Source organism: Xiphophorus couchianus, chromosome 10 (assembly GCF_001444195.1).
Source record: "Xiphophorus couchianus chromosome 10, X_couchianus-1.0, whole genome shotgun sequence".
NCBI lineage: Eukaryota > Metazoa > Chordata > Actinopteri > Cyprinodontiformes > Poeciliidae > Xiphophorus > Xiphophorus couchianus.
This window is the reverse complement of record NC_040237.1, coordinates 12,103,586-12,128,983: the sequence shown is the minus strand read 5'-3', so window position 1 is coordinate 12,128,983 and position 25,398 is coordinate 12,103,586. Positions and strand designations below refer to the sequence as shown.

Sequence of the window (25,398 nt, the reverse complement as noted above, 5' to 3'; positions counted from 1 at the left end):
GTTAAAACCCGGCAGTGATACTGCAAACGCTTTGCGACAAGAAGTCGCCTTTTAAAGTAGTTCCAGTTTATCAAACTTGAGTTCAGTCTGCTTGACGTTTATTCCGCTAACGTGCAGCCCTACCCGTCCCTCCTTAAGAATGACGTCACGTTATCTCCACCAATCACCTCCAGGTTTTATCCCGCCGCTTGTATATACAGGAGCAGCCGGTGAAAATTTTCCCACTGCGTCTGTTTGTCCTGCAGGTGAAGGTGCAGTGAGCTCCGCACAGCTCAGTCACATAAAACTTATTAGGCACTGACTGCAGGCTTCTTCTCCAAGTCTCTTGGTTCCTGTTCCGACAGTCCCGGTCATGCAGCTTCTGTTTCTTTCGTGCGTAACGGCGGTGCTCGCCTCCTCCTGCCTGCTGTCCGAGGCGCGCGTCGCCAAGCGCTTCGCCATCGACTGTCCGGAGAGATGCGACAAGTCCCAGTGCCCGCAGATCCCCGCGGACTGCCTGGCCGGCGACGTGCTGGACAGCTGCAACTGCTGCCCGGTGTGCGCGTCCGGCGAAGGCGAGCAGTGCGGCGGCCCCGGCGACCAGGACTGCGCAGAGGGCATGGAGTGCACGGTGACCGACGGCGTGGAGGTGTCCGCCACCGTGAGGCGGAGGGGCAAGTCCGGCGTGTGCGTGTGCAGCAGCGCCGAGCCGGTGTGCGGCAGCGACGGCGTGTCCTACCGGAACATCTGCGAGCTGAAGCGCGTCAGCAACCGGGCCACGAAGCTGCAGCAGCCGCCGGTCATCTTCATCCAGAGAGGAGCCTGCGGGAAGGGTGAGCGCATGTAAGCGTGCGTGTGTGCGCGCGTGCACGGTCAGATTACATCTAGGGGAAATGGATGACAATTAGGGTCGGCCAGAAGTAAGAGCAAACTTTGCAACTGTAAAGAGCTCAAAGAGAACATGTGATATTTACACAAGTTGTACACACTTGCATTCACATATTAAAGCTTATGTGAGTAAGTAATGGTAAATAACATAAACAATCCTCATTTAAAACATATTTTATTATTACTTCTGCTTGAACCTGTAGGCACAAATGAACTATGTTCAGTGAATAACCACCTTTTTTCTTTGAAACAAATTTAATTCACTGTTTACTTGAAGACCAAAAAGTAAAGCAAGTGATATTAGATCATTTTAAACCCCCGTTTTTTTTTTCCTTTTTCTTCCTTTTTTTGTTGGGGACCAGAAGGGTTTTTGTCAAATTACTGGACAAATAATATACGGTACATTACACAAGGGCTTTAACCCAATCCACAATCTGAACTTGTCATGTCAGCCACATTCTGTCAGATAATCCTTGTTCATTAGTTGTTGGTTCACCAGTTGTGCTAAATGTAGAAAGCAAAAAGAAAAGGGACAGAAAAGGATCAACCAAGAGGAAAGTAAGCTTAAAGGGAAGAGAACCGCCGAGTGAAAGTGTTCGCTGCTCAAGTCTGTTTTCATAAATCTAGTGTCCTAATTCATTAATCTGATTTAAATTAAACTCCAGGTCATTGTAGCTTCAGGGGTACAACAGGATGTTATGTTATAATTTAATTAGATTTTTTTTTTAAGTTTCAGTGAGCGCTCTCGTGTTTTCACCCTATATTCTATTAAAGAAAACAATCAAGTGACACAGAAACTCAGGTTTTCAAATTTAAAATGATATTAACAGTGAAAGCTAAATGTTTGGCCAGTTCGTAGTTAATTTTTTTGTCTTTTTGGTCTTCAACAGGACATTTTCACTGCCAACATTTCAACCTCCCTTCTCAATTCCCCCTTATTTTTAAAAATTATTCCTGACTCTTTTTCCACCCCTCTTTCTGGCACAGTTTGCTGCAGAACATTGATTTTCTGTTCTTCTACCAACTAGTCCAGAACTCAAACACCTCCCTGAGCATCATTCCCTCCTGTGTCCTCATGCTTTCATTATGCTTATGCAAGAAGGTCATATCCATGTAATCATTTAGATAATAGATGAAATGTGTCCGTATGGGACCTTAATTATATAAACTGATCGATTGGAGCGTCTGCACATGTTTTATTGTGCCATCTAGAGGTGGAAAGGAGAAACGGGGGTGACTCAACAGAAACAGCTACTTGTTAACAGAAAGTGAAGTTAATTTTCTGTAACTGCTGCTACAAAAGTTTACACACTCCTTTTCACGTTTGGCCACAAGTGTCAAGTGCATTTTATCACCAAGACGTGGAATGAAGCGATGCACGGATTTCGAAACACTGTCGCAAATCAGTAATGCGTTGCATGCTTTTGTTTTAACCCCCCTTTACTCTAACGCTTGAGATAAAAAAAAAAGAAAAAGCTGCCAGCCTGCCTTCAGAAGTCACCCAACGTATTAGCAGTCCGTCTGAGTGTAAGCCAACCTCATGCAAATGTTCTGCTTTCCGACTTTTGTTAGAAAACTCTCTAGTGAACAACCAGGAGGGGCAAAAACCAGAGCAGACAGGTTAGGAGGGGGAAAAAAAGTTGTGGAGACGTTTGAAGTTATGAAACCAAATCCCGACCTTGGAGTGTGAACCAGCTGGAAGCTGCAGAAATGTGTGACTCACGACTTATGCATTTCAGCAGAAACACAGCTCGGCTAAAACAATCTGCTGGCAGAACAGCCGTAGATTGTGTTCTCCACATATCTGACCTTTAGATGAAGAAGACAAGAAGAAAAGAAAGCAGTAACATAGTCCGTTTTTCTGCGTTTGGCAACTTTGTGGTCAATTTTTGTTGTGTCCACAATTGACCACAATTTTGCTGGCTGTGCACATTCTTCCACAGCCAGCGCGTGGAAGAATGTGCTCTGCTCACATCTGACCCAAATGAAACGTTGCATTCATTAATCCTCTGGCGGTGGCAGCATCATGCTGTGGGGACGATATTCTTGAGCAGGAAAGCTGCGCAACAACGACAGCAGCAGGATGACAGCCCCGAACACACAGCCAGAGCTGCAGGGGAGTCAGTGGCTGACAATGAAATGTTTTTATGCGTCAGACCTCAGTTGCAGGATTTACGGCTTTCAATTGCAGCAAAGGGAGATGTAACAAATTCATCTGTTTAAAACAATTAAAATGATGTGGAGTTTTTCTTTTTCTCCTTTTTTTATACCCACTACTTTGTGTTAGTCTGTCACAATCAATCCCAGCTACTGCCATGATTTAAAAATAAAGTAGGAGGTCATAAATGTGCGCAAAACATTATAAATCTTCTGCTAATAGAATATAATTTTATTCATCCCAGCAGGGAAATTATTTCGTGGCGTTACGATTAAAGTCAAACTCCTCCTACCACTTCCTGTTGTTTTCTTTGTCTTTTCCAACAGTAGTAACAATTGGTTGTTGGACTTGTGACTCATGTGACTTCCCGCTCATCCTGGCGCAGCAACTTTTTATGGAAAACCGTGTAGTTTCTTTGAAGCTGGCCTGTTTCCATTAAGCAAGTTTGTTTTTCGTCAATTCAATCAGGAGAGACTCAGACGGAAAAAACAGCGATTATTGACATGCATGAATTTAAAGTTCTTTGGCGCTCGGGCCCCGGCTGAGGACATCCAGCTGTGAACTGCAATAAGCTCGGATGAGCATTCCCGATGTAGGTTAGGAATGTCATCCCCCGGGACCCGACACTGGTGGTGGAGGTCGGTGAAGGATGCGAGCTTAAAGGGTGGAGGTGGAGAAGGGGTGGAGTAGGGTTGAGCGCAGCTGGAAAGCGGAAGATGCCATGAATGGAGGTCCTTATCAACTGGGCCTTGGTCGGTGATTGGACGTGACGTGGCTTGGTCGTTGATAGGTCGGCGGCGATGAGCGGGACGCGCCGATTGGATGATGCAGGTGGGGTTAAAGAGTCTTCCAGTTTGAATTTGCGCCTAGGCTTCATTTCCAGCTTGCGCCATTATATGCTCAGTGGAAACACAGCTAATGAATACTCCTGCAACACAACATGTTGGAGATTTCTGGTTTATTCATGTGCAATTTCATGAATAACCTTGAGGCAGTTCGCCTCTCTACTGCTGAATTTTAGTGAGATGGTTCTGCGTTTCACCGGCGTTACACTTTCTTCCTCTCCCCGTGTCTTTGGCCGTCCTCCATCTCCTGAGCAGAGCCGTAAAACTGCAGCAATCTCTAAAAAGGGGCTGTTTTCCAGTTAACTCCCTCTCAAACACACCCCTCTATGTTATCTTAACAGGGTCATAATGTGTTGAAATAAATCCAGGACGCCCCTAGTGCCTGCCCCTGTGCGGCTGAACGCGCACAGAGCTCCGAGTCATGAAGGACGCACACATCCCAGAGACGCCGCAGCTGTGAACACACCGAATCTGCTGAGGCAGAGAGATTCTTAGAGTCAAACAAGGTCAAAGTCGGGCTCCACTTTCTCCCTCTCCTCCCGAGAATCCGAAGCGTCGTGGTGCATCCTCTCCTCCCCATCCTGCTCTGGCAGTCAGTAATCCGTTCATCCACAAACCACATTTATTCGCCATTCCTTGACTCTGTTCCTAATCCAAAGCAGTCGTTTCTGATTTACGGCTCGGGACGGAAATCTGGACGGTGTCGGTGAGACGCCGGTGATTCACCTCTTCACTGGGTTGTGTAACTCCTTAAACAGAGACAGATTTAGGTCAGACATTGGTTTCACCCAGATCTGGAGATCAAAACGTTGGCTTTGTACTCCCTCCTGCGCCTCATCTCCGTGTGCAGACCTGTCGGCTGTTTGGACTCGAGAAACAAACGTTTGCGCGGCGACTCAGCTCGTTCAGGAGCCACGGGGATTCTTTTCCAAAGTGATCCACTGGAAAACAGAGCATTGTTCTGTGAAAATAGTTCATAGTTTGACGTTGCGGAATGTGACGCTTTAAGACTCTCCCTGTGCTGCATTCAGGGACACCTGATCTTGCCATCTGAGGCACTTTTATTTGCTCGGTCAGAGGCTTTTCCTGACCTCCCAGCGCGCTGAGCTGTTACCAACACCAACAGCTTAGTTGGCTGTTTTTGTCCAAATGACTCCTTTGATTTCACTTCAACTTTCAAAGCTGCATCAGCTGACAAAGCATTAATCCTGCGAGGGAGCGTCCGGCCTATAACACTGGCAGGTTTCTTCCAGACGCTCGGCTGGAGGAAACGCCGCGGACCGCGGCTCTGGAGGTCGGCTCTTCAGTTTGTATTTTTTTGCGAGCTGTCAGCTCCAGGTGCTCACATTAAATCTGGACTCGCCGAGCCTCTGGTTAAAACGTACCTTACAAAGATTTCACCCTTTTGACCAAAATCCCAAGCGTCACGCCTCATCTCCTGCCCTCTGCGTTCCTGACTTCAATCATCTTTCTTCTCGTTTCGCCAACGTTTCTGAATGTTTTGGGGAAACGGTTCAGCAAATCAGAGCCACGCCGAGAGTTGAGATTCAACTCTTTCTAACAAAGCAGAGCTTTAACACAAGCGCATCTCTGCAAACTTGCATTTTCTCAGATCCGGGAAACAGGAAAGAAAGAGTCATTTAGAAAGAGTCGCACGGAGCATCTATGCTGCCCAAGGCTCATGCCTTTGAAATGAAACCAAGCGGTCGCCAAGACGACGGAGCCGAGAGCTTTTCCTGTGATAAGATCTGAAAACAGACGAAATATTTGCAGGGCATTGGCCAACTTGTCCCTCGGCGAGATCCTGCCGACTTATGACCGTGAGGAAAAGAGCAGAGACAATGTCCTCGCTGAGGACTTTTGTCTTGTCTTGTCCAGTTAAGGTCACATTCATTGTGTGGCATCAGAGGTTTGATAAAAACATTCATCTTTTAAGAACAAATCACTTGAAACATTTAACCGTCCCCATGAGTTCAGCTTGATGGACCTCATATCTGATGGCACTGATCAGGTTTTCTCAGCTTGTCCAATTTTTAGATCTTTAGATTTTCTGCCATCAAAATAATTCTTGATCCATCTGTTCATTTGTCAAACAATTGATGCCACGAAGGCATCACATCTAGATAATCGGAGCATCTTAAATGTCTCATTGTAAGTCAGGAGCCACTATGATAACGGATGACTGACATTTAAAGAATAAAATCATCCTCACTTTAAAAACATTTCTGTTACTTATATTAAAAGCGTAGCAAGCAGCCTGAAATGGTAGGAAGGTCCAAGGACTGGGTCAACCATTTCTGCCTTCAGTGGACAGCCTATGAACGCGACAGCAGTTCATTTTTTTAATTTAACATTATCTCATTTCAGCCACTGATTTAAAAAAAAAAAAATGTTTCCAGTGCTTCTGAAGCACTGACGCCCTCAAGAATTTGACGTTACTTCATTGGTAAACTCAGGGATTACGTTTTAGGTATTTGCACATGTCCAACACTTAACATAGAGAGAGTTTACAAGTACACTCTTTGTTGAAGTGAAATCGGATTAAATTTAAAGTCACAATTGAGCAATTTTGCAATAAACCTTCCTGTTTTTTGTAAAAAAAAAAAACAAAAACAAAAAAAACAACCCAAACAAACAAATAAAAAACCACGAGTGCGCAGCAGAAACGATGGTAAAAGCTGTTTCGTAAAGTTTTGTTTGCTTATTATTTGTGAAATGCGTCCAGGCTGCTTGTAATTACTGTTTCTAAGTTCGATGTTTACGACACAGAAAGGAGGATGTGTTTAATTGCTCGTAACGTGGGATCCAACTGGGAAGGGGAAACCTTCCCGCAGCATCGGCCTGAGAAGCGGATCTCTTACAAATCTACTTCTGGGGTCAAACAGGAACAACGATGCGTGACACAACAGCAGCAGTTCTTCTTCTTTGTCTGCCATCTCTCCATGTCTTTTGATGCTCTGAATTTCTTCCATTGTTTTATGAGGATCAGGAGGAAAAGCTCTCTGAGATTCGCGTCCACATCTACATCAGATACAAACTCTTTGTCTGTCGTTTACATTTGTTCGCTGCGATCCAAACCCCAGGGAAACGTGTGTTCACACGTCCAACCTGGCAACCCAAAAGCAGAGTTATCGCCTCTCTTCTCAAACACAGAGATCCTTCTGATTGGCCGTGGTGCCATGCACTGATACTGTTTATCTCTCCCCTTTTCAGGTCAGCTGAACCTCGACAGTCTGAGGTACAAATACAACTTCATCGCCGACGTGGTGGAGAAAATCGCTCCCGCTGTCGTTCATATTGAACTCTTCCGCAAGTAAGAACAACAAAAATGTTCCCGCAGCTGCATTACATTTCCAAACGTTGCCACGTAAGTCCTCAGCGGCTTCGGGTGAAGATATTTTCGCAGCTCTTTGTAATTCATTAATGACGAAATCTGTTTAAAAAAAAAAAAAATCATCTTTTAAAGTTATGAATTCTCTTGAAAGTTCTAGTATTAAACGGGATTATCTGTAGGTGTGAAATGTCGTTTTGAATGATTTCCCCGTTAGGATGATATTTTCTAAGAGGGAGGTGGCCGTCGCCAGCGGCTCTGGTTTCATTGTTTCTGAAGACGGGCTGATCGTCACCAACGCCCACGTGGTCGCCAATAAGCACAGAGTAAAGGTGTGTAAAGCTCCCGGGATACATTTTAACTTTTTAATATATGAATTACGTCTTTAGCATTTATGAAACACTTTGACTTTACTCATGACTTGTACATTTCAAAGAATGTTGTCCCATCCACCCAGTCCCACTACAGAACAGTAAATATTCTGCTATTTCTTTTCTTTCTCACGGGAAATGTTAGATTTTCTTGTGCTGTAGTTTTTATTTCTTCAAGTTGTTTTGTGACTGCTTAAATCTTTTTATTTTGGTGAGGGTCAGGCGAACTTTTCTCCATGCCCTGCAGGTGGAGCTAAAGAGCGGCGCCACCTATGACGCTAAGATCAAAGACATCGATGAGAAGGCCGACATCGCCCTCATCAAGATCGACGTACCGGTGAGCAGCAGAGGGCTAGAGAGGAAACAAATGGACTGAGTGTCTTCTGTTTGTCTCCACGTTTACGATCTCACAACTGAGTTGATCCGTTTTGGTTTCTTTCAATCGGTTTTCATTTAAATCAACTCCTAACAACCTCGTCTATAAGCTGTGACTCCCTCTACAAATGATTATGAAATTAGAGCAGGTCAACTCTAATTTCTATAATATCTTTTTGTGGCACAGCTCACACATTAGAACGGACATGCGACTAATGCGTCCACCAAGGTTAGTAGTGAACCCAACAAGAAGACAAGCATGGCGAAGATCAAGTGGCGTCTTGTGTTGAGTGGCGACGAAATCAAGATGCTTCATCCGTGTCATTTCAGCATTATGAAGCAAATTATAAGACGAATGTGCAATCCACCATTTTAGCTGCAACATATATGTGATGCGTTTGGGATTATTGGTCAGGTTGAAAACCTGAGATAAGATGTCAGCGTTTTCACAAAAGACGTGTTTTCTCTGTCCACATGATTACACAAGGTCAACATTTTCACTCTGGAACTTGCTCCAAAAAAAAAAAAAGCCTGTGTAGGTCTTCTAAAATGACATTTCAACTTTTCTGTTTTGGGAATAACATTTCTGTGTAGGAACCAGGGTATCCAGTTGATTTTATCATAATGAGTTGGGTTTTTTTTCTTGATTTCAATCTTCGGTTTTATTATCTGTCTGATGGTGCCTAAGAAAAAGATACAGTTTCCTGAACAATTTATTTCCTTAATAACTAATAAACCAAGACAATTTAGCTGAAAGATTTTGATTAATCTGTCTGGCAGTTACTACATATCCCTAAAGCTTCATTATTTTATATTTAAATTTATATCTTATTTAAATATGAGCCAGCCTCTTATGTTCTAACTTCCTACTCCTTCCATTTTCTTGATCTGTTTCTGTTTTACAAAACAATCCATTCTTCCTCGGGTGTTTACAGTATTTGTGTGGTTTTCATTAAGATTTCCTGAGAGCGAAGTCTGGTTTTAATTTTAACCCGGTGGGATTTTTTTTTTTTTTTTTTGAGGCGAGGCGTCTCAGGGAAAAAAATGTCATGACTCACTAAAGTGTCAACAGATGGAGTAGGTCAGCAGGGACCGAGAACGGTGTTTATGTGTTTTAAATTTGGCTTTCGTTTTTCACAGCACATTGTTTTTGCCTCAACACAGCATTTATACGGTTAAAGAAAACAAAATCAACTTTTGTTACATTTCTGGGCACTTGAGAGTTTCTGCTTCCTGTTTGTGCTCTTTAAGCTCCTCTTTGGTTTATTGGCCAGTTTTCATAAATCAAAAATATTTCTTGATTTGTGACGTTTTTATATCCACTATTGGACTTCAGTTCAGACAGTTCAATCCATGTTTTTCACTTCTTCTCTAGTCCTTTCAGAGGAGCAAACAGGCAGTAAATTAGAGGAAATGAAGTCCAGCTGCGCTTATGAAAGCAGACCGAGCGTATTATGCAACTCTGAATTGGCGTGTTTTCAAAAAAAAAAAAGAAAAGTCAAATTTCATGACCGTTTAAAGACAACTGAAGGGTAAATTTGTAGCATCAGAGTTAAGTCTGAACTCTGCAGGTCTGAGGGGGAAAAAATGTAACCGTTTGTGACATTTAAATATATGACTGGAGTAGATTATGTCAAACAGGACATTTTGAGGAATGACTGAGATGCGTCACAAATGCAATCATTTCACAAAACGGAAATTTATTCACTTTATTTTTTGCTCCTTAGAAACTCAGCCTCGAGTTCAGTGAGGGGAGGGCATCTTCTCAGGGAGTCAGCATGCTGCGCAGGCTGTTAGAAACTTTACAAGCTGGGCTGTTAGTGCTACTTTGGCCTTTACTCAGGTCCACAACTTGCACTCTGCAATATGTAGGTCAGATAAACATCTGTTTATTCAAAAGAGAAAAATAATACAAGAACCAATGTGACACCAGAAATTGGACACAATTTGGTCTCTTTTTGGTGCTTTGGCAACAAATCACCCAACTGCAGATAAGAGAAAACGTCTTACTCTGCATTTCTTCAAAATAAGTGTAATTGTAGACGAAGCAGACAAGCAGAGCCAGTGACTTCTCTCTACTCTTGCTTTGCAGTAGAAATACACATTGTTATTTAACTTTAAACACTTCATATTCTTAAATTAATACATATGTTGCTATGGTTGCTACGAAGGGAGGGCTCTTCTGGGTTAGAGTGGCACCAATTCTCTCTGCCGATTTTAAATGCTGCAGAACTTGTGCTATTCATATACTTCATATACATCAGCATTTTTGTCTATTTACAGCCATTTAATCTGTCATTGCAATATGGTACATGGTTGCCTGAAACACTAAGAATGCACGTAGATCTTCCCATTTATTACTATCCCATTCTTTACTTCAAAACTCCAACTACATAATTATTTTTTAAATTTGTGATATCGCATGACATAGGAGGATGTATAGAAAGCAAACGAAGGAAAGGAACTCCAACTTCTGCGTACTTTTTATTTACAGAACATCTATAGTAGGAAACATGCTAGATATAAAAGTTACTTGTGTATAAAACCTTTCACATAGAGAAAAGTTTATTTTTTAATTTATATGTTTATCGTCCATCTGTCTAGAAATAGTTCAGAATCAGTGGATTATTAAGTTTTTAAATTGAGGCAACACCTGAAAAACTTTGCGCCGTTTCTCTTGGCGTTATTTCTCTATCTGGCTTTTTAATTATGAAGCCGTATTTAAACACTTGCCCACAATGTGCTTGTTTCTCAATATGAGTGCTGCTCCTGCACAGTGACTGGTCTGTATTGGTTAATATCATTTTTCTCTCTTCACCTGTGGCTGTATTCTCCTTGCCACTTTTCACCTTAAAGATCCCACAGGGTTCTCTACTCGGCCAAGTATCGTTCTCCCTGCTTCCACTCATCCTCATACAGATGACAGTGAGATTTATCTTTATAGGTTAAATCTCTAAAGGTTTTTCCTGCTGCCTTTTCAAATTAAAAACATTTGCTTTGCCTAAACATCTTTTTTTCTTAGTGTTTGCACAGAACCTCTTATATAAATACGAATGAACTTTTTTTTGTTAGGATTTACAAGGTTAATTATCTTAGTGGATTAAAATGTTGAAACGTGAAGTAGGAGTTTTATTTCTGTATAAAAAGTCTTGATATGCACTGGAAGAAGAAGTTTTCCAGCCCCGTAGAACTAAAACAAGTAGATTTTAAGTATACATTTAAGTACACTTAAACGTTTTAGTGCTTGATTTAACTGAACGTGTTGTCTGCTGAAGACTTGATCCAACATTTGAAACTGGGTACAAATGATCTTAGTCACAAGGCCTTGTTGCTAATTGCTTCAAAACCAAGGAACTGAAACTAAACTAAAACTCTCAAACGTCTCATCTTAGTTTTATTCTTTTGCTGCTTGCTGCACGGTTAGTCTATTGTGCACTGTTTTTCGGTCCGACCTCAGAAAGTCTGGGTTTACCCGCCGCTTTCGACAATTTGCATCAAGTTATGATCACAGGGAAAGAGCGGGTTATGGTGGTGTTGCGGTGCATGGCTTGTTAGTGGCGAAGTTCTCTTTAATCCTTCTGTTCCTTTGAGACGGCCTCTCTGAAAAGTGTGGACATTCTGCAGCTCGGAGTGCAGGAGGCTCCAGAGCGCAACTGCAGCTGCGAGGAGCCGAGTGCAGGTGACGCTGTCAGGCGTGTGGCTGCAGGTTCAGGACAGAAAAGCCTGGGCTTTATGCTGACGGAAAGAAGTTTAATTCTCTGTCGCTCATCTGTTCCAGCTTCTCCTTTCCTAATAACAAACTTATTCTGCTGCTCTGGGAAGATTTATTTGATCACATAACTCGTGAGCTCATCTGTAAGCTAAGTTATATTCTGCTTAGAGATTAACACATTTTACTTTTTTTTAGCGCATCATAGGTGGTCTTGACACAAACTTCTTCTGCTTGCATAGAACTGTGCTTGGCTGCAGATAGCATCGGAGGCATGCAAAGAAATTTAGCTCAGTGGAGAGAAACAAAAAGGAAATTTAAATCGTGACAGTGGTGCGTTTAAGTCTCCAGCTGCAGCATCTGAGGCGTCTTTTCCCTCTGGAGCCTGTGCAGACAGGAGCTCCTCTTGGGCGTGTTTTTTAATCTCGATCTTTAGAGGGGCCTCGCGGCGGTGTTCCGCCTCGATCGAGCCGCGATCGTGTTCCGTGACAACGTGTGGAAATTTCTCATCGGTTCGGCTCCGGCAGGCCTAGACGTCTGAGCATCAGCGGCACCTGATCTCTGCGATTAACGATGAAGAGATGCGAGGGAGAGAGAGAAAAAAACCAGCCAGACCGTCCGTCGACTTGTGTTTCGGTTCAGAAACCGATCCTGTCAGAGAGGTAAATCTCTGCTAGGTTTGTAAAACCAAATGATTATGAAAAAAAAAAAATTCCACGAGAGGAATTCAAGAGTTATTGATAAGTTTAGGAGAACAAAACAATGTTATGACTGTAAATAAAGTCTGTGGAACGCCACACTTCTTCTAGGAGAGGAAAAAGTGGAAACAGGAAGAAAGCGTCTAATAAACAGTGTTGGTATCTGCACTGCATTCTGGGGACAGAATGACTCTTTCGCTCTTAAGTTCCCTCTTCCACGATGAAAACAGCTGCAAAATGCATTAGTGCAAAGAGCAGGCATGGGAGGAAACAATCAGCACTGCTTTCTGCGTCAGGTCATCCTCCCTTCTACAGGAAAGAAGACAGTTTTTCATCCCTGTGGGTTCTGATGAGCCCTCCGTGATTTAAACGAGTCAGCCATGGAGCACTGACAGACCGTTCAGGGTTTTCTGTGTTACAGTGAAAAAGCCCCTGAAACAGAATCTGTGCACCGCGTCTCTCTCGGGCGCTGCTGGGGTTTTACAGCGTTGTTGGAAATCGCTCTGCTCTTTACAATGCACCACCTGGAGGGACAAAATGGTTGATAGCAACGTAAGCAGCAGCGAGGCCGCCGGCTGAGCTGTGGGAGGCAGCGTGCGCATTACCAGTAACTAGACAGGAAGTCCAGCCACTGCTGTGACTTTGCTTTTCCTTCTGGAAAATGGGAAATTGTCCTTTGCCACATTTCAGGATGAGGTGCTGCACTCAGCAGCCAGCTAAGATCTTATTGTTATTATTATGTGCAGTGTTTTTGCTGAAATCTAAATCTTTTACTTTGGAATCAGGTCAATAAACGTAAAGCAAGAGTTTTTTGTCTTGATGTTGCAAGAGAAAAAAATAATTTCCCAATATTCATTTATGTCTTTTTTTTATTATAATTATTTTTTTTTTCTTTAAAATTGAAATTTTAAAACTGAAAATAAAAAATATAAAAAAACAAAGTAAAAATCAGAGCTCAGTTACTCTGATTGCTCTGTTGAAGACTTGCGTGATCTCCTGCTGCTCAACCAGGCTGAATTTTTGGAATTTTGTGACGTTTCAAATGAAAAGAGCAGCTTTTGTCAAATCTGAGTTAAAACCTTAAAGCCTGAAAACTTCATGGAAGGCTTTATGCAAAAATTAAGGGCTCATAAAAAGCTTCTGGTGCTTTGAGTTTTATAAAAAAAAAAACAACAACTATAGATCGATTGCTCTGATGTTAATCCAGAATTAAATGTATATATACTAACATAAGGATTCTAATTTATTTGTTTGTGATTCGATCAGCTCTATTACTTTCATGAACGATTTTGATCAACAACGAGCACGAAAATCCACAAAAACTGTTTCTTAACATTTCTACTAAATAAGTGTCACTCAGCAGCGAATATAGAGGCAAGCAGAAAAGTAAAACAAATGATGTTTGACCTATTCTTAGCGTTTTGCATTTGGTCTCTTCGTGCCACGCTGCTCTATTGGTGTCTGGAAGTGATTACTCAGCAGCTCCTTTATAATTTCCTAGTAGGAACCCATTTTCCTGGTGGGTGGACGTCTGCAGGGTGGCATGAGAACGTTAGAAGGTCTGCGTTGTGTTTATGGATCAGGCTGGGCCTGGGGAGCAGCTTCTCATTTCAGATAATGAAGCAAATCATCTTCTGAACCCATCCAGAACCAGAACTCACTGTGTTTATGCTTTGAAGAGATGTAGGTCATAGTTTGTGGGGGGGGAGGGGTTTAATTGGAGACAGAATGTATTTGGTTTTCCCTTTGGAGTAATCATGCAAATTTTCTTCACAAATTAGCAAATTAGCCTCAGAATGGGACAAAGGAGCAACAGAAGTGGCTTAAAAATCATGTTTTCTTTTGTTACTTGGATGGTTAGTTTTACTCGGTGTTGCAGTTTGATGGGTTGAGCAATGTTCTGCTGTGAGACTTTGGGTCCTGTCATTCATGTGGATTTTACTTCATCATGAGCCGCCTAGCTTAGCATCGATACAGACGGTGATTACCCTTGAAAGAAAACGGTATCTCCTGTTAGCTGTGACCTCTATTAGCACGTTAATGACGTTAATGCCCTCTGACACAAAGCTCAGAGGGCATTAACTCTGAAATGTTTTAACAAGTCCAACAAGTGTTGACCACATTTCTAAAATTCCCAGATCCCAGTCCAATCAATCCTTTTGCACAATGTGCTCAAGAAACAAGTCTGATCCAGTGACGCGCTTAAAGGACTTAAAAGATCTAGTGCTAACAATGCCATGCGTTCATGCCTGCATAAAAGTAATATTTTGATTATTAATCTTTTTTTTTTTTTTTGGAACGGGGAAAATGCAGGTTTAGAGGAGATGACATGTTTATCTCAACATTTAGCATTAGCTGCATTTCTTCCTGAAGAAATGCAGACTGAAGCTCCCATTTCCTTTTATCTGCTTAATGTTACCTTTCAGCAACCGCTTGCTTAGGAATATGTTGGTTTGACAAGGAGTCATTATCTGTCATATTTACGTCAAATGGGCCAAATAAAGACTTTCTCTTTTTATAGCTCAGAGTTTCAAAAAGGAATTCGCTCAGTAGTTTCCACCTGCAAATGTTGTCTTCCAGAATTACTCTTAAAAAGCTGCTTATTTGGTTAAATTTACCCAGCAGTAACTTCTGACTTTAACAATGTTTTAGCTGGAGCTTACTCTGCTGTTTACGAGAAGTCACATCAGAATCGGATTCTTCAGTGCACTCAAACTCTTAAACTAGCCACAATTCCTTGCTAAATGAGGTCTGAACAAATTAATCCTTGATCTTTTACAAATGTTTACATCTGTTTTTAGCACAGGGAACTGAATCAGTCAGCATGGATGTTTCTAAAACGTGTTGCATGAATATATATACAGTATGTATTTAAATGTTTGTTATAAAACGAAAATGTCTTTTGTAAAAATGAATTCCTGGTGGATAGACGTCTGAGTAGAAACAGGAGAACACGATGCTTTTTTCATATATAAAGTGCTGTTGAAGCATAATAGCGATTAAGCTAATTTACCTTGAAAACATCCACAAAAAGCAAACATTTAAAAAAAAAATACTCCAAGGTTTTTCCAAGAAAACTTAAAAATATGCATAATTTCCTGTCACTTTTCTGGTCTAGAGAACAGCAGCTGCACACCTTTTCTGCTTCAGGCTCCGCGGTTTAATTTGCTTTTTCGCGTGTCGTAACTCATCGGGACCTCAGGACGCAAACTTTCTCCCACCACACATCGATACGCGCAATCTACAGCGACGGGCGACAGCCTGTGCTTTGAGCATACCTGTGGATTCAGACATACTTTTCCTTCTCCTGCGTGTCAGTCTACGGTTCTCTGGAAACATCTTCATCACTACCCAGAAGCCCTCAGATGGAAAACATGTTTACGTCTGTCACATCAGCGTGCATCTGTTTCCCTCATAGCAGTCCACTCCACTTAACTCCACCTAAGTTGCTCTCTCTGTCTCCCTTTGCGGCTGAAGGCCTATGTTGTCACTTTTTCTGTTTTCCTGTCTTGCACCGAGATTTAAACTTAGCAGACTGACTTTTATGAGACAAGACAGGAGTGGAGGACGATCTCCTCTTGATGCCCTCATCCACACCTCGACCTTTCTTACTAAACACAAGAAAATAGGTCAGAGGTGTGTGTTGAGTAACTCGCCTGAAGGCTTGTTATTTAACAGAGGAAACGGGCGGCGCATGGGTGTGCAGCAGCCAAACCAAATGGAGACAAACAGACGGTTGTTATGCTTGGGGAAGAGTGGAGCTGATGAAAGTCGGGCTCCGACATCTGTCTCCGTTTTTCTGCCTCGCATCCCGTCTGCACCTGAAATAGGTCAGTGGGACAGCACAGGTGTCACGAAGGCCTGGCTGACCTCCAGAGCTCCGCAGCTGCAGGCAAAGTGCAAGTGTCACCTGAGGCGACAGGTGGACAAAATGAGCCGGGAAGCGTGGAAATCTGTAGTTCTAGTGGCCAATTTCAGCACTTGAAGAAGAGGTGGAAGACTGGTAAATTACAGCACAACTGGGACACTAAAAACCAACAATTACTAGTTGATGTAGTTGGAATCACAGGAAAAATATCATAAATCAAACTGTAATAATAAGCCATGGCATGCTAGCAATTACAGAAATTAATTTTGGTCGTACAAAATGATAACCGTAACCCATTTGGACTGGAAGGACAGACTTTTTTTGTTTCACGCTGGAAAAATCAGGAGGAATGAAGTTGGAATTCTGAAGTAGAAAGTCCGTCCAGCCGGCTGCTGTCGCTATGAAACTCAGTACATTTTGCAGAAATTAACAATCTAAGTGTAATCTTACCTGGTTTAGTCTGATTTAGTAAAATCGCCACATATGCAGCTAAGGTGGTGAAATTTCCTTTGAGCTGGATGTCTGAGAAATATCGACCTCAGCTTAATGAAAACTATTCAAAAACTAGCGATAAAAACATCTAAATGGTCTCAGAGAAAAGACGAAGCAGACGAAAAAACTCAAAAGGGAAAGCAGGAGCAAACATGACTGAGCAGAGTTTGATCAAATTGGAGATTTTATTTTATTTTGCCATCATGCAAGTAACTGACCAGAATGAATGAGTTAGGCATCTTTTATCTACAGTACAAGACCACACTGTAAAAAAAAAAAAAAGTCTCTAATTTATGGTAAAACAGCAGCAGCTGTGGCTGCCAGAATTGTAACGTAAATTAGAGACGTTTTTGTTTTTTTACAGTGCACCCTTTCTCTCAAATTTCAAAGACTTACTGAAACAGTGAACCAATAATATTTACACCCTAGACCATGTGTCAAACTCAAGGCCCGGGGGCCAAATCCGGCCCACCATAGCTTTTTATGTGGCCCTTTACAGGTGTCAAGTAGTCCCTCCAGTTTTTCACAAATCTGCCAAAATTCATACAAAATCCACACAAAATCAGCAGCTCCCCACATTTCTTTTCCTGATTTTTACAGAAAATTCTTAACATTGTCTGAAAACATTGTGTTTCAGTGACTGCTGACTCAACCTGACTTGATGTCGAGCTATAGTCCATGACCGATATGGCGAGTAATAAAAGTTACATTTAGCATCATATATTAGCAAAAAAATAAACCACAAACATTCACAAAATCCTGGATGGACTGGTCAGTGTGAAAAGATGTTCAATATTTAATTTTAAGAAACTGACACAAACAGCCATTCATTGATATTTTAACAGCTTAGTGGGTTTTATACATCCTGACACCACCGGCCCTTTAAGAACATTCAGGTTTTTGATACGGCCCAAAATGAAAATGAGTTTGACACCCCTGCCCTAGACCAATCAAAATCCTCCCCAACACGTGCATATCAAATCCTCAGCAGGTCACTGACGGTTCCAACTCAGCTCATCGGAATAATTACACAATTTTATCAAAAACATCAAAGGTTAAATAAAAACTGCATTCATGCTTTTTAGAATTATTTTAAAAATGATGTGTTGGATCTAAAATGGAGGGGGGGAAATGACACGAGTAGTGTCACTGCTCACTTTGAGGCAACACTGGCACCAAAGTCTCTTTTAACAGGAGAACGTTGCCTGGGCTGCTGATGTTTCGTGGCAATTTTAAGTGAGAGCAGAAGCATTCAGGTTTAATGTAACAAGAGCACACAGACGAATGGAAATGCTAATGTCAGTGAGGAAATTAGTCAGAAATGCAGACAAAGCCGCAGCCAGACAAACATCTAAATAATAAAAGAGGATCTCCTGCCGAACCCCGGCTTGACCTCTCATTTAAGCAATTTGTCCCAATTACCTGAAAGTCTCTCCCTTATGTTGTAATGGCTGCACTGGAGGGAATAACTTCTCTTTTTGGCAAAGCTTCTTTTTTTCTTTTCTTTTCTGTTAAGGCCGACAGAGCAACAAAACCATAACGAATCTCCTAAAACACCACAATTTAGTGTTCAAAAAGAAGGAAATGGCTGATTTAGTGGGGAAAACGAGGTAAACATTCCTGGGAAAACATCCTAATTCCCAAACGTTTGGTTAGACCTGATGAGGAAAAATCCCACAAGTTTCACCTGCATGTCTCTAAATTCACTGCATGTTGCATTTTTTCCCCCTACCCGGCGCATCGTTTATGCTCATCAGTTGTTCCTGTATTCTCGGTGTTCCACTTTCGGACATCCAGATGTTACAGGAAATCGGTAAAAATAAGTTGAACTACCTTCTGTTTTACTGGAAGCCTTTTTAAGCCAACGATGAGCCAGCTTTGCCACCCAACTTTAACTGGGTCGGGGCTGTGACCAGCCATCGGTGAAGTGGAGAACCCCTCCCTGATGACGGAGCTCCTCTCTCCATCCCACACCATGACACCCACCCTCTGACGAGGCTTGTTTTGGCTTGTCGTTCTTGGCAGTCTGTTGTCTTTACAGTCATGAACTCTTGAACACCCCACATCTTCGCCACAGCTAGCCGGTAAAGTTAGTCGGTGGCCAGTTTGCATTTTTGCTGAAAAATTTAAAGCCCTTTTTTTTAGATTTTTATAGAAGACATGTTGGTGAACTTCCACTTTGCAGCTCTTTCTTTTTCGTTGATCGCTCCAGGGCAAAACAGAGAGCAATTGATGTCAGAGCAGCGCATCATCATCATCATTATGATCATCATCGTTGTTCCCAGGCTCAGTAAAGCTTGAACTGCTGTATCCTAGATCATTATGTCCTGCAGAGTTACAGGCGAGTTTCTCTGGAGATTCATATCTCCTCTGCTGGGTTGTACTTCTTGGATTCCAGGACGTTTGGATCATTCCGAGAATCTGACCCAGCTCCTCCCGTCTTCCCCTCCCCATGCATGTCATCGGTTGTGGTGATTTAGAGGCTCGACCAGCGGGCGAGCTGACTTGCTACATCTGTCTCTCACATGGCAGTAAGAAAAATAAGGCCTGGCTTGTGTGGTTGGCGTGCTGCTTTGTGTGCAGTGACCACTAGAGGGGATCTCTGTCTGTGCTGTCCTTTGCTACAGTACTCCATGCTTCGTGTAGAACAATTAGTGTTATAAACATGAGTTTTGGCTCTAAAGCTATTGGTTGAGTAATTGTCTTTAATTCTTACAAGCATATTCAGGCCAGTTCTGGACTTTACTGCCAAAAAAAAGGGAAGTTTGTGGTGAGGGCTGCATTGTTTTTTACTTTTTTTTTTTTTTTTTACACTTTTCTCTGCTATACTTTGGGGGGGGGATTTGTTATTCAGTCTGAGGAGAATGTGTTTCTGGAGCTTGCTACGCTCTCAGCTTGGCTTTCTTGATCATTTAGAAAACTGACGTATTCTCAGCAGCAGCTTCCCGAAGTGAAGTTTGAGAAGTTCTGCAAAAAGTGCATTGAAATACTGAGAAAATGTGTCGCCCTTATAAAATAAACCTTTTTGAGCTAACAATGCTGTTTGTGATGTACAAACATGAAGCTAACCAGAATCTACAATGACTTAAAAAGACAATTTCAAAATGCCAACCAGATAAAACAAAATCTGCCAACGTGTCTCACTTTTGAGCCTGGCCGATAAGAGAAAGCTTTGATCTTGTTTGTTTCTCACCATTTTCTCCGCCTTGTCCATCTTGTGCAGACGAAGCTGCCCGTGCTGCTCCTTGGTCGCTCTGCGGACCTCCGCCCCGGAGAGTTTGTGGTCGCCATCGGCAGCCCGTTCTCCCTGCAGAACACCGTCACCACCGGGATCGTCAGCACCACCCAGAGAGGGGGCAAGGAGCTGGGCCTCCGCAATTCAGACATGGATTACATCCAGACGGACGCCATTATCAACGTGAGTGGTCGCACAGGAGAGCGAGGCTTAAAAGAAGTGAAAACTCTCTAAGCTGTTTGCAAGTTTGATCTGCTTAATCCTCTTATTCCGCTTTTTGTCGCCTATAAGCAGCAGCTGCTGTTATAATGAATGTGAACTCAGGGAATGAAAGTTTCATCTTGTTTGTTTTCTTGCAGTACGGAAACTCAGGAGGGCCATTGGTCAATCTGGTAAGTTCGAAATTTCTTGTGTGCATTTTGTGCAATATGTAAATATTGAACATGTATGTCGGTCCCATTATCCGAGACATATTCTCAGTCTGCTTGTGGAGAAAATATGTGGAGACGCCAATCACGACTCACATCTCACTCAACAACATGGTTTCTTTCCTCCTTAGCAGACACAACAGCAGTGTTTAGGAAAACGCCTGTATCGCCTGAATACTTCACATTTTGTCAGGTCACAACCACAGACTTCATCGTGTTTTTGTGTGATTTTTGCAGGATTAACCAACAAACGACTGAATGTTGATGCATGGGTTAGGAATTTTGTTTCTCCCAGCGTCGCACATATGGAGCGGGAAATTGTTTGCACTGGATTCTGATTCACGTATCATACATTCAAGCTTTGATTTTAATGACTTTTCCACTTCGGCTGTGCGGACTTTAATATTTTAACACAATGGATTCCACTCCTCTAATAAACATGGACCGGTCCCATAAAGCCTTTTTTTTTTTCTTCTTCTGATCGGCCTTATGAAATCTGTAAAACAAAAACAGAACTTTTTATACGACTTGACCTCATCCAAGATATTACTTAACAGATGTCAGACGCCACGTCGTGCAAACAAACATCGAGCATCGCTAAGTTCTCATTAGTCGAAGGAAAATAATCGGTTTAGGTAACGCTTGGCAGGCGACGTCAAGCCCACAGCTGACTCTGATTTTCAGCCGTGTTACTTGAAATGCTTGTGAACTGATGCGAGCCTGTTGTTTCTCCCTGCAGGACGGTGAGGTGATTGGCATCAACACTCTGAAGGTCACTGCCGGGATCTCCTTCGCCATCCCATCAGACAAGATCAGACAGTTCCTGGCAGAGTCACACGACCGGCAGGCCAAAGGTTCGCCACTCTGTCTGCCGTCTGCTCGCGCGGACGACTCGCAACAAATGGATTCTGTGCTGATAATTTAATCACACAGTTATAAATCGCAACAATTTTTCTGGAGTTTTCGGTTTTACTTTATGAGTCGCAGATTACTGTTTCCCTGAAATAAGCAGCTTGTTCAGCTGTAACCATGGAAGAGAAACAATTTTGTTTTATTTCCAAAAGGTGTTGCCAATAATGAACCTAAGTGACCCAAGGTCTTGATTTTATTTGAATTTGTATTAAATTGTTGGTGAAAAAGTCACTCTATCACAAAGAAAACAATTTTATGGAACGAATAAAGAAAATTTAGAGTCAAATAACAAGACGTCGAAAAAAAACCCATGATGTCCACTCATAGGGTTGCCATTTTAAATTCTCAGATAACATATTATTCTTCTTCCTTTAGCTGAAAAAAATCTCTTTTGTAGCTTTAACACCACCTACAGAAACTAACTTGTTTTGTTTCAGCTACATTTAACAATTAATTTTAAAACGTAATGCTACAAACACTTGACTAAATGAAAAGAAATCTACTCACTGGGTTTTATTGTAGATACAGAACAAACATGGAGACGTTTCTCTGCTGCTACTGCATTTACTTCTCAATAAGACTGACTCAGGACTCTTGGCATGTGGTTCCGTCTTGCTGGGTGGATTTTAGTAAGCTGTGAGTCACCTTTGACCTTCTAAAACAGGATGTCTTTAAAAAAAATACCACTTTGTATTCTCTCTTTGTATATCACTCTATTAGACAGGCCTGGAATTAAAAAAAAAAAAAAACAGAACTGAATTTCATCTTTCTGCAGTTCATAATCAGCACTTTTCTTTGTTCTTCAGGAGAACTCAAATAATAAATCAGACCAAGCGCATCCCACATAGCAGCACAACTTTCACTGGATCGGGTTGCCTTTGTCCTGACGTTAACACAGAACAGTGCAGGACCCTCTACAAGCCAAGCGGCTATGACGTAAATAAAAGCAAATAGTCCAAAACTCTGTCATGATAGGAGGTTAAAAAGAGTTGACCCAGCTGTGTGTATAGCCAGTTGTGATTGGGACCAGTTGGCTGCAGCAATAAAAGTCATCATTTTCAGTGAAATGTATTTGTTCCAAGCATTAAAGTTCTTTGTATTAAGTCATTTTGTGTAACTTGTGTTTAGCATGATCCTCTAAAACTTTAACAGTATATTTAACGCTTGCAGACTTCCAATGGAGATTTTTAAAAACATCTGCTTACAGCGACTTTTTTTTGTTGTTCTTTTCCACAGGGAAAACATTACCAAAGAAGAAATACATCGGTGTCAGAATGATGAGTCTCACTCCGTCGTAAGTTTCTGTTCCAGACTGCATCACATTTCATTCCGATACATGGATCAATAGAAGAAACGTCTTGATTGCTAAGCATTGGTTTCCACAGTTACAAACACGTACCTGGATTTTTGTTGCCTCTAATGCTTGACATGGTGAGCCGAGGGCAGTCCAGGGTTTTCCAGCTAACGAGGATTAGCAGACTGAAAAGGTTTTAGTTCAGCGTTAGCTACCTGCTGCCAATTCTGAGCTGTAAACAGGCAGGGATAGAGGGACAGGAGAGCAGCCAGTGAGGAGGAGGAAGACCTGCTCCAGATCAGAGAAACAGCCAGAATCTGCCTCAGTTTGTGATGGATATTTAAATGTAAAGATCCCAAAAGATGAATTGAAGCTTAACTGCCTGTTTCACATAACTGGTATGGCCTTGAAAAGCATTTGTATCACATTCTTCCCCTTTTGTCATATTTGAGCCAAAAGCTTCAATGCACTTCATTCACAACACAGAGCAGAGTGCTGGAAAGCCTTTTTTAACAAACGAGAACTGGACAAGTCAGGTTATTTACAGGTTCACTTCTACAACAAAAGTAGCAACACAATCGTGACATGTTGAAGGCATTCAAATTCACAGTTATTGACGAAGGAAATGCCACAATAATAAAAAAATGTTATTTAATGTTTTGCAGAGTTTTAAACCTCTTACTGCTACTTAATGTTTTAGAATCAGACATTTGAGTATCATGAAATCCCCTTGGTTGACGTGTTTTGAAGGTTTTCACCATATTTTTTTTTTTTTGCACTCAGGCTGGCAAAGGAGCTGAAGGAGAGGCATTCGGACTTCCCCGACGTCACTTCAGGGGCGTACGTCATCGAAGTCATCAGCCGAACTCCAGCTGAGGCGTGAGTGCTCCATTTCCTCAGGAGAAACTTTAAAGATGTTTTCGTCGGGTTCTAAGACCAAGTCGCGCAGTTCTCCCCTCGGTTGCTGCCAGACATTATAAAAAGTGGGTGGGAAAAATATTTGGTGTTCAGAGAAATTTCTGAGCAACCAGATGAAACCAAGCTGCAGTCTTCCAACTAAGACGACAGCCAAGGATGTTTGATTTCTGGTCATTCAGTGTTTATTTTGTAGTCCTGCTGAAACTTTCATCATTTCATATTTGAGTTTTTCTTGTAAATAATCCTGTTGAGTTGAAATGTCAAGTAAAGGTTTTTTGAGACGCAGTGAAAGCAGTAAATGTACATATTTCTCATGCAGAGACAGGATTCTCTCTGACTAAGACATGAGTAGAGCCTTTTAGGACAGTTTTAGAAATTCCAGTTTGTCCGAGCACATCTAGTAGAATAGTGAGGTTAAGAGTATCAAAAGCAACATTTAGCTCTCTTAATACCAGTACTGAAGATTTATTTTTGATCTATATTCTGCTGAAATCTTGTTTTAGTTCAGTTTATGTGCTATGATTGGATTTAAAACATCAACAGACCTGGGGTCTCTGACTGCTGACTCAAATCTAAATCCATTTTTCTGGATTGTTGTACAGTGTAAATGAGAGTTGAATTGAATCCTTCTCATCTAGCTTCCTCTGCCTTTGTGTATAGTGTGCATATTTGGTTTGAACCAATCAGGTTGAGGCAAAGATTATCGTCTGTTTCATTGCAACATGTGATTTCTCTGAGGCAGAGCTGGCCTGAAGGAGACGGACGTCATCATCAGCATCAACGGGGATCCCGTCACCTCGGCCACCGATGTCAGCAACGCCATAAAGCGGGACGACAAGCTGCGGACGGTGGTGAGGCGGGGAAACGAGGACGTCATCCTAACCATCATCCCCGAGGAGATTGACCCTTGACCTCTCTGTTAGCCGAGCAGCCAATCAGCATGAGAGCTGAAGCAGTCAACCAATCGTGAACTTTCTCTCAGAGCTTCTCAACCAATCATGAACACTTTGAATGAAACGAGCATCCATTGGAGGGTGTGTGTGAGGCTGCGGCTGTAGAAATTCCCTTTTTTCTCCAAATCCCTTCTCCCACTCTGAGAGGCTCATTACTCCTCAGACTGAAGCTTCACAATGTCATGTTAGCCCTTTTACTAATCTCCATTTACCTTCCGTCATCTCTCATCTTCTATAGCCTAACACCTGTTGTACAGAGAGGTTACTGCAGGTCATCGTAGTTCACCATGTACTGTATATTCATGTTCACGAGGGAATATTTTGTTAAAGTGTTTTCTCTTTGTGTTTGATGACAATGTTGTCAAAAAGGAGAATAAAATTATTTTTGAGAGAAAAAAAAGTTCTCGCAGCATTCTGATTTCAGCAATTTGCTGGTAAAGGTGTGTAAAAATGCAGAGTATAGATTTAGCTGGTTCCTAGCAGATAGCTGGTTTTCACAATCGCTGAACATTTAGTAAGAGAGATGTTACAAAATGTAGGTGAATAATTTGCATTCTTATTCTGTGACATCTAATTTGGAAATTTGCCTCAAATTTCCAAATTAAGCCACAGAATCAAGCCACAGAATATGTCCTCAAAGGCCTTGTAAATTATTGATTTCTTTTTTATTATTTGGCTAAATGATTTTTTCCATTTGGGGCTGGACAGTGCCCCAAAGAGTTGGTAGCACTGTTGCCTTGCAGCAAGAAGGTCCTGGGTTCGATTCCCGGCCCGGGGTATTTCTGCATGGAGTTTGCATGTTTTCCCTGTGCATGCGTGGGTTCTCTCCGGGCACTCTGGCTTCACAGTCCAAAAACATGACTGTTAGGTTAATTGGTCTCTCTAAAATTCTCCCTAGGTGTGAGTGTGTGTGTCTGGTTGTTTGTCCTGTCTGTCTCTGTGTT

The 25,398-nt window shown here is 42.0% G+C and overlaps 1 protein-coding gene and 1 long non-coding RNA gene across 2 annotated transcripts; one reads left to right on the top strand and one right to left on the bottom strand.

The window, feature by feature from the left end:
• The first annotated feature begins 206 nt into the window (after positions 1-206).
• Positions 207-24,854, top strand: htra1b (HtrA serine peptidase 1b). Its single transcript, XM_028029029.1, has 10 exons — positions 207-812; positions 7,084-7,183; positions 7,419-7,533; positions 7,820-7,909; positions 19,938-20,132; positions 20,309-20,341; positions 21,117-21,231; positions 22,526-22,583; positions 23,367-23,462; positions 24,244-24,854. The coding sequence occupies exons 1-10, from the start codon at positions 353-355 to the stop codon at positions 24,410-24,412; spliced, it is 1,431 nt and encodes a 476-aa protein (XP_027884830.1). The 5' UTR covers positions 207-352; the 3' UTR covers positions 24,413-24,854.
• Positions 11,718-21,108, bottom strand: LOC114151686 (uncharacterized). The gene is made up of 3 exons (XR_003596985.1): positions 20,467-21,108; positions 17,242-17,245; positions 11,718-11,728 (listed from the first exon to the last, which is right to left on the bottom strand). It is a non-coding gene; the product is annotated as an uncharacterized LOC114151686 (long non-coding RNA).
• Positions 24,855-25,398: the final 544 nt, after the last annotated feature.